General features: G+C 41.7%; 1 protein-coding gene across 1 annotated transcript in view; it reads left to right on the top strand.

Moving 5' to 3' along the window:
• Positions 1-2,891, top strand: part of LOC109957299 (zinc finger protein 239-like) — a 3,187-nt gene extending 296 nt beyond the window's left edge. The window contains exon 2 of the mRNA XM_020595064.1: positions 1,266-2,891. Within this exon, the coding sequence (XP_020450720.1) occupies positions 1,266-2,216 (951 nt within the window). The 3' untranslated portion in view covers positions 2,217-2,891. The remainder of the gene's footprint in view (positions 1-1,265) is intronic.
• Positions 2,892-9,863: the final 6,972 nt, after the last annotated feature.

Genomic DNA, 9,863 nt, shown 5'->3' with positions numbered 1-9,863 from the left:
ATGTGACACTTGTGGGAAAGATTTTAAGTACAAGACCAAATTGAACCAACATTTAAGAATCCACACAGGTGAGAAGCTGTATATTTGCAACATGTGTGGAAAAGGATTCTGTCAGAGATCATCCTTGACTATTGATATAAGGACTCCCACAGGTGAAAGGTGAATTGGAGATTTCAGTGTTTCCATTAATCTCAGCATTGAAGTGGGCATGTACACACGGGACACAGTACAGATACTAGCGCTTCTGTCTTTTACTGTTTGGCTTAGTGGCATTTCTCGCAAGCTGCCAGCTGTCTTTTCTGCCTTCTCCATGGGTTTGAGATGTCTCGCCTGGACAGTGGGCAATCTCGGACAATGGGAGCAGACATTTAACACCAACTCTACCAAAGAGCTCTACCAAAACAGACCTGCAATCCCCCAGAAGCAAAAAAATCTAGATTAAGTCATCCCAAAAGATGATGTGTGTCCTGTTGTTGTTGTTTATGCCATATGTGCACATGTAAAATTGAACCCTTTAGGAAAAAAAGTATTTTTTTAATGAGTCACTGACACTCATCCACTCTAAATAGCGTTGCATTTTAATCTTGTCAGTTAATGGTTAACGAGTCAAACAAATCTGGAAAAATGCGTCCTTACCCTATGCAAATGAATTGAAGTGAAAATGTTTTTAATTTTATTTACTGTGCTGAATTTTAATTGTTTTACCTAGTTTAAGTTGCTGCCTCTGCTGATTTTTAATCTTGTTTTTACTTTTCATTCTAGAGCCTAAAGAAGAAGTTGCTGCTGTTTGAATTTATTCCTTGAATCACTATAATTTTTTTTTATTGCATGGGTCAGCGTCAAAATGATCAAACATTTCCCTCTGCAGGATTTACAGCAATTTTAAGACAGACTGGAACATTACAATAAGAAGCATCACTGTTTTTTTTCTTCTCACTACATCAGTGACCTGTTCCCTGTGTCCCTTTGTCCCTCCAGAGCTGCCTCAGCAACATGTCTGTGAGGAGGTGGAGGTTGTGGCTGACCCACAGCCCTGTGACCAGGAGAGGAACTCCAGTCTGGACCAAGAGGACCCAGAGCCTCCAGAGATTAAAGAGGAACAGGAGGAACTCTGTAGCATTCAGGGTGGAGAACAGCTTGGACTGAAGCAGGAGACCGATCCCTTTATGTTGACTCCTACTTATGAGGACAGTGACCACAGTGAACCAGAACCAGACAGTGACCAGCAGCTCCTCTCTCCCAGCTCTCCTGTAGCTGAGAGCCAGGATCAGAGAGGAAACCAGCATGTAGACTCAGGATCAACCAGTCACAGTAGCAAGATGGACAACTGTCCTATGTCACAGACTGACTCTGATCCTACCAGAGGTAACAAGTCCTTCAAATGTGACACTTGTGGGAAAGATTTTAAGTGTAAGTCGATATTGAACCGACATTTGAAAATCCACACAGGTGAGAAGCCGTATATTTGCGACACTTGTGGGAAAGGATTCAGACAGAGATCACAATTAAATGTTCATTTAACAGTCCACACAGATGTGAAGCCATATGTTTGCAACACCTGTAGGAAAGGGTTCAGGGTGAGCTCAGACTTGACTACCCATTTAAGAATCCACACAGGTGAGAAACCATATGTTTGTGACACTTGTGGCAAAGGATTCGGACGGAGGACACACTTGACAAATCATTTAAGAATCCACACAGGTGTGAAGCCATATGTTTGCAACACCTGTGGGAAAGGTTTCAAGCAGAGCTCAACATTTAATACTCATTTAACAATCCACACAGGTGAGAAGTCGTATGTTTGCAACACTTGTGGGAAAGGATTCAGAGTGAGCTCAGATTTGACCAACCATTTAAGAATCCACACAGGTGAGAAGCCATATGTTTGCAGCACTTGTGGGAAAGGATTCAGGGTGAGCTCAGATTTGACCACTCATTTGAGAATCCACACAGGTGTGAAGCCATATGTTTGCAACACCTGTGGGAAAGGATTCAGACGGAGGTCACACTTGACGATTCATTTAACAGTCCACACAGGTGAGAAGTTATATGTTTGCAACACCTGTGGAAAAGGATTCAGTCAGAGATCAGCCTTGACTACTCATTTAAGAACCCACACAGGTGAAAGGCCATTTCTTTGCAATACTTGTGGGAAGAGTTTCACACGGAGCACTGTTTTGCGGGTCCACATGAAGGTCCACACAGGTGAGACATAGGGTAGTAAGAGTGTGAGATTTTCCTAATATGATAACCGTCTTCGAAAATATCATGGTTTCACAGTATCATTGTATAACATATTACAGCATTACTGACCCCGTTCAGGGACTAAGCGGTAGAAAATGAATGAATGAATTGATATCAGGGTCTGAAATTAACACCCACCAGTCGCCAAAGTGGGTAGTTTTTCCATTAAATATAGATTTAGATTACAACACATATTAAATCTTTAACGCTTAATTTTTGCTCTAATATTTTACCCCAATAAACAAGAAAATTGTCTTTTGGGTCCTTTACATTTATTTGACAATTATGAGTAGAAATTTACACATAGTGAAATGAATCCTTTAAAAATGTAGTGATAAAAAACAAACAGTACCAGTCCAGAGGTAATATGTAATAGAGTAGTTTGTAGTTCACACATAGATATTATTTGCAGTAGTCATGTAAGGGTGAGCTACAGTAAGTGTTTATATAAGCTTGGAGAGATCCATTTCTCTTCTTTGAAGTGTTTGGAGATGCTTGTGCATGGAGACCATGGGAACTATTCACTGATAGCTTGCTCAAGCAAGAATATCTTGGCTTGTGTCCTCCTTGTTTAATTTATTGGTAAATAAACATAACTGCTGTGTTGTATAAAAGAAAGTAAAAAGAAATTTATGCATTGATTATGATGATGTGATGACCACGGTCATTCATTTTGTATCCAGTTCCTGTGACCTGTTAATCTGATGTGAAGATAAAGTTTGAATAATTTTACTGGAATTTAGATGCGCTGATATTAGGAAGTCAGTTGGTTGCAGAAAACAAATATGAGTGTCAGTAAAGATGGTGCTGCCAGCTGGGATGAAGAGGAGGCTAAGCATGGCTAACGTTAGCACTTCGGCGGGAGACCCAGTCCCAACTGCCTCGGTGTCAGCAGATGATCCTGGCACAGACAATGAGCCGTGACAGCCCTACACAGGTGATAGTGGAAACGTTGCCAAGCCATGTTTTATTGCAGAAGTGGTTTTTCATGTGGTCCTGGCTTTATGTCAGATACTGGTTGTAATTTTCTTTTTATTAGGTTTATCAGGACTTGCACAGATTATACAGTACTAAGATGCCCTCATTCATTTCATGGTGCTGAGTCCAAATCACTCTGGGACTGTTGTTATGAAAGGCCTTGGCTGATTTTCAGCTGTGAGCTCATGAGGTGAGCTGTGACTTGTGTGATAAGTAACCTTTAGACTTTGTTTAAATTTTTAAAACTGCTGTGATTATGAGTCTAGCTGTCCCTGGTAGGCTAGTGGTTAAGGCACAGCGCTCTCGCCGCTGCGGCCTGGGTTCGAATCAGGGTTGCGTCAGCAAGGGCTTTCTTTGTAAAACACGTGCCAAATGTCAACATGCGAGTCGTCAGTGTGACGATTCGCTGTGGCGACCCCTAAACGGGAAAAGCCGAAAGTGACTTTTTTGTGATTGAGTCTGCAGATGTTTGATGTGGTGGTGCCTTGAATTTATTAAAGCACCTTTGGGATATGTGTTCCGAATCCTAATGCAGGATATTGGTTCCCAGGCAGCAGAACAGGAACTCAGAGAAAACTAAGTAAAGAACTGTTGTGTTCAGAAGGTTGGTAGTTGAGAGCCAGTCCCACGTAAACCCAGTGGAATATGTAGACAGTACTGGAAAGAGAAGTAGTATACAGGTCAAAATCTGAACATGACTATTAGTGCAACATACAAAGAAGTCTCTCTAATGTTTTGGTTAGCCATGCTGCTAGCAGAAAATGCTGAAACTATTCTGAATTAAGGTTTGATAAAACACCACTGGCTACATACAGTATCTGAAAAGGGTTAAATGTAATTTTCCAAGAGAATGGTTTTATTATTTCCTTGTTTTTCTCAGCTAAATCATTAGCTGTCCCTGGTAGGCTAGTGGTTAAGGCGCAGCGCTCTCGCCGCTGCGGCCCGGATTCGAATCAGGGTTGCGTCAGGAAGGGCATCCGGCGTAAAACACATGCCAAATGTCAACATGCGAGTTGTCAGTGTGACGATTCGCTGTGTCGACCCCTAAAAAAACGGGCAATGTAAAATGATTGTTCCGGACATGTGCAGAATATTAATTATGTTTCATGAGCTTCCTTTTTGTGTTATTTTGTTCATGATTTGATTTCATATCAGCGAGTCTCAAGGATGTTGTCAGCTCTGCAGCTCTCTCATCTACATCCTCTCATAGCAACTTTCAACACAATGACAGATGAATTATAGAGCAAACCTAAATTCCTACATTTTTCAGGAAGTAGTAAATTGTGGATTTTGGATTTCAAATTTGGTTCAGTTTTCATTAGCAGTAATTTTCTGGAATGTGTGGTTTATATTTTATGTTTCCTTTAATAAAAAGCTTCTTATATAGCCTCCTATGTTCTGGCTTTAAAGTTCTCTGTGTAGTGGAAAGGTGAAATTCATACATATGCTATCTGCTCAATGTTCATGTTATCTATGTATTGGTGTTGTATAACCTTGTTTTCTTTTCCTCTGACAGTTTTCCCAAACAGTTCTGTCTCCCAGACTCCACACAGATTTAGTCTCCACACACACACACATATACACACACAGGCCCAGTCTCTATTGACACACACACACACACACACACAACACAGCCTGTTACCTACACAGCCCAACTATCTGGCCCCCACTTTCCTATCTAGAAGGTACTGTACCTATGAAGGCCACATACCGAAGACACAGTTCTGATTGGTTCCAGCTAGTGGGATGATAGTTGACCGATATTATACAAAACCTGACTGGAACTTCTCTCTTTTGTCACTCACCGACTCTTTGCACTGAGTGTGTGATCTCTTGATCAAGACTCATTGTCCGCTCCCGCAACAACAATGACAACCACCATCACCCTCAGGGATCCCCTGGAGCACCAGGCACAAGTGAGCAGGCTGAAATCAGGAGAGTGACCCGGAGACGGAGGTGCAAACGGGGCAAGAGAGCAGTGCGCTACTCAGCCGCCACTTCCTAGCCTCTTCCTAGCTAACATACAGTCCCTGGAAAACAAACTGGACGAGCTGAGAGCTAGGATTACAGCACAACAGGAAATCAGAATGCTGTGCTCTAATTCTCACTGAGACTTGGCTTTCTGACAGAGTCCCAGATTCCGCGATTCAGCTAGAGACCTACTCTGTACATCGGGGAGACCACACTGCTGCTTCAGGGAAGGATAAAGGAGGCGGTGTGTGTGTGTGTGTGTGTGTGTGTGTGTGTTTATCAACTCATGGTGTGGAGATGTATGGACTGTTTATAAGCACTGTTCGCCAGACATGGAGTTTTTAATTGCTGAAATGCCGGCCCTATTATCTAGCAAGTTGTTTTTAACCACTACAAGAGCATAATGCTGTGTTTCTGGCTGCTGTGTATGTTAGCCCAAGAGCTAATCCCTCGGCGGCTCTCAGCAAACTCCAGGATGTCATCAGCGCGCTAGAGACAGTTCACCCCGATGCTGTATTTATTGCTGCCAGCGACTTTAATCGGTGCAATTTACGGACCGTACCTCCCAAATATGACCAACATGTGAACATTCCCACCCGGGGCAAGAACACTCTGGATCATGTTTACATACGTGGTGCATACAGGGCCGCGCCCCGCCCCCACCTTGGATGCTCGGACCACATTTCTTTGTTCCTGTATCCAGTTTACAGACAAAGACTGAAACAAACCCTGTCACCAAGCAAATTAAACTCTGGACCCCAGAGACGGAAGGCACCCTGCAGGACTGTTTCACCCAGACAGACTGGGATGTGTTTATAGGTGCAGCCACCTCGGAGGACTTTTCTGTCAGTGTACAGGATTATGCTGAGTAGGTGACCGGGTACATTAATACCTGTACTGACAACATTGTGCCCACCATACAAGTCAGGAGGTTCCCCAACCAGAAGCCCTGGATAAACAGGTACGCCACATGGTGCGGGCTTGCTCTCATGCATTCAGATCAAGCGATGAAACGGAGTACAAAGCTGCAAAGTACAGACTGAGGAAAGCCATCACAGTGGCCAAGAGGCAGTACAGAGAGAAGATGAATGGCTTCTATTCTACTGCTGACTCTGGATGAAAGTGGCAAGGCCTGCAGCACATCACAGACTACAGGACCACCACCAGCATCATCAGCTCCACAGACAGCCTGCTGGATGACCTCAACACCTTCTACACCCGCTTTGAGACCTCTAGCTACAGCACAGAGAGGAGGCACACACACACACACTGAGACCCAGTTCAAAAGAGACCACCAAGGAGTGCACCGTGCACTGTTGTGTAAAGACTGGATATAAATAGTCCACGCTGGAAAGGTGTGCCAGCAGATACAAACAACTAATTTGAAACCGACGTTTCTTTCTCATTATGGTTACATTAATTACACTGCTTTGTTTTAAGTCTGGCAGCAGACAAACAGAGGAGGAGTGGAAGAAGGATCCTGGGAGCTGAACTCTCTCTACTGACTGATCAGATTATTCACATTCTCACTGACAGGAAAAAAAAAAAGCTTTCCTTGTAGATGTGAAAAAATTAAATCCTGCCAGTGATATTCTTTGGCCAGAAGGTGTTGTGGGACACCAGCTGTTTGACTGCAATGCCAATTCCAGACTGGATCACAGTTTCAAGTGTTATTTGTGCAACAGAAAGAGAAATAACTCCATGACCAATTCATGCTGACAAATACTAAACTACCGAACATAATGTGCAGAAATCAAATCATCAAACCACATGAAATGTGCATTTACACTTTCATGGTTACTAGGAAAATAATACCAAAAAAAAGCCCTACTTTTTATTAGCACCAGTAATTCTCAAGCTCACACTAAAGACAGATTGGTATTTTGGCTACTTTCATGTTTTTTGTCTTATGCTGTTTGATGTAGCTGCAGGCTCAGGCAGTATGCTGGTTAGTTTAGCACACTGTTAGCATGCTAGTTAGCTTAGTGTAGCAGGTTGTGTTGTTCATTTGGTAGTTAGCCTAACATCATGTGGTAGATGGGAGTGGATGCTTTATTGCTTGGTAAAGCTATGTATCAGCAAGTGACGTTGCTTGGTGAGTTAAGCAACTGGTTAGCATCATATACATTAACTCGACAGAATTAGCTGGTTGTAGTTGGTCTGCATGGATATTGTAAACAAGGATGACTATAACTTGCTACAGAGGGTTGTATAAGCATGTGGGTGGCTGCTCTGGATCACTGGAACACACTATTGAGGCTTCTCAGTAATGTAGGCCTGGCTTACAAATTGATGCTCATGCTCAAACTGTGTAGTGCACAGTGACAAAGCAATGTTAAAATGCCAGTTCTATATTATTATAATTATAATAAAAAGCATCCTTCAATCTGATTGTTTTAATACAATAGTGACAAGTTTCATGACCTTCGTCAACAATAGTGTTCTACTTTCTTATTTAAATTAAAGGAAAAAAGTGTTTAACCCATGATTTGTCTCTTACCAAAGACACGCTCATCATTGATGTTCTTAATGCAGAACCAGAGACAATGATTATTTAAACTGGGATTGATTTGAATTAATTTAGTTTGTATCAGATCCTAACTACCACAATAGACTACAGTATAAGCTGAAGGGATAGATAGCACTAAGCCTGGATCAATTTCCTTTGCTTACAGACTTGGTGAGTCAAGATGGCACCACTGTGTTTGGCCTGCCGCCTGCTCCTCTTATGTGTTTGCTATTTTGGTATACTTGAGGTGGTCTCTGTCTCCCCTACCTTGGTATATGATCGCTTGTCCCTTCTAGCAATTGTTGTACCCGGTACTTTTTACCGTACTGACTGAGAGACGAGGCAGTCCAAGTAACTACAAAACAGTGCTGATTTATTCCATGAACACAGGTAAAAATTAACATTACACGCTCAGGCATCTTGCACCTCCAAACTGCACGCAGGCAGATGAAAGATGAAAGACCCCGAACCAAACCAGGGGCCTGTTGCACAAAACTAGGATAAGGGATTAAGCCAGGATATCTTGGTGATCCTGGCTCAACTTATCCGTGATCTGGTTGCACGAAAGCTGGATTAGATTTCGGCAGGATGTTATGGTATAAATTACCATGGAGATTTATTCTGTGGAGCTAGCCTGCTCCAGACCAGGCTAAGTTCCAGGATTTATTTAATCTCATCCCTCATGTCAGTCAGCAGTCACCACAAACGGAAACCAATAGTTATTTCACTGCACACTATACATTGTTATCACATATAATTAGACCCACTGTCATTGTTTAAACGTTTGTGATCATTAATTTCAATCATTTTGGATAAATGATGATTTTTAGATGATGTTGCTATCATTAGATAATTTAAGTTTCCCATAGACTATAAGGCTATATATAAAATGATAGAATATTAGGGCCACAGAGGGAGAAAAAAGAAAATTCACAGACTTCGATAATGAAGTCTTTAATAATATTGTAACCCGTTGTTTTAGAGGAGGACAGTTGTTAAAATGACAGCTGTGGGGCATTTCGTGGAATTGTTCTTCAGTATGGTTCCACAATCAAGGACATACTTAATCTTTTGGCACATCAGCATCACATTGTCATATGTATCAGGACTGTAAAAACAATATGCATCTTTTAGGGAAAAAAGAACCAGCCTCATAAATGTATGACTTTTTCCTTCTTCCTTAGTGTGGCCTTAATACTCTGTCATATAAAATACACATTCCATATAAATATAAAAACACAAAGTGTAACATTATGTTCCTTTATTGAATAAGGATAAAACAAAGCAGGTAAACCATCAGCTCCTTTCGAAACTGAAGTCACACAGTGACTCTACAAGATGGAAAGCACAGAATCAAAGCATATTATACAACAAAAGGATAAATACACATTCAAAAGGTCTGTATATAACACACCCCGCATGTCTGCACACTGAAATAAATGCAGGACAAATCCATACAAATCAACTGAACAGACAAATGAATGGATACAGCACAAACATCATAAGAGGCCAAATCAATAATACAGTGCCTTGCGAAAGTATTCGGCCCCCTTGAACTTTGCGACCTTTTGCCACATTTCAGGCTTCAAACATAAAGATATAAAACTGTAATTTTTTGCGAAGAATCAACAACAAGTGGGACACAATCATGAAGTGGAACGAAATTTATTGGATATGTCAAACTTTTTTAACAAATAAAAAACTGAAAAATTGGGCGTGCAAAATTATTCAACCCCCTTAAGTTAATACGTTGTAGCGCCACCTTTTGCTGCGATTACAGCTGTAAATCGCTTGGGGTATGTCTCTATCAGTTTTGCACATCGAGAGACTGAAATTTTTGCCCATGCCTCCTTGCAAAACAGCTCGAGCTCAGTGAGGTTGGATGGAGAGCATTTGTGAACAGCAGTTTTCAGTTCTTTCCACAGATTCTCGATTGGATTCAGGTCTGGACATTGACTTGGCCATTCTAACACCTGGATATGTTTATTTGTGAACCATTCCATTGTAGATTTTGCTTTATGTTTTGGATCATTGTCTTGTTGGAAGACAAATCTCCGTCCCAGTCTCAGGTCTTTTGCAGACTCCATCAGGTTTCCTTCCAGAATGGTCCTGTATTTGGCTCCATCCATCTTCCCATCAATTTGAACCATCTTCCCTGTCC

The sequence above is a fragment of the Monopterus albus genome, unplaced genomic scaffold (genome assembly GCF_001952655.1).
Source record: "Monopterus albus unplaced genomic scaffold, M_albus_1.0 scaffold26.1, whole genome shotgun sequence".
NCBI lineage: Eukaryota > Metazoa > Chordata > Actinopteri > Synbranchiformes > Synbranchidae > Monopterus > Monopterus albus.
This window is presented reverse-complemented; position numbering and strand designations above follow the sequence as displayed.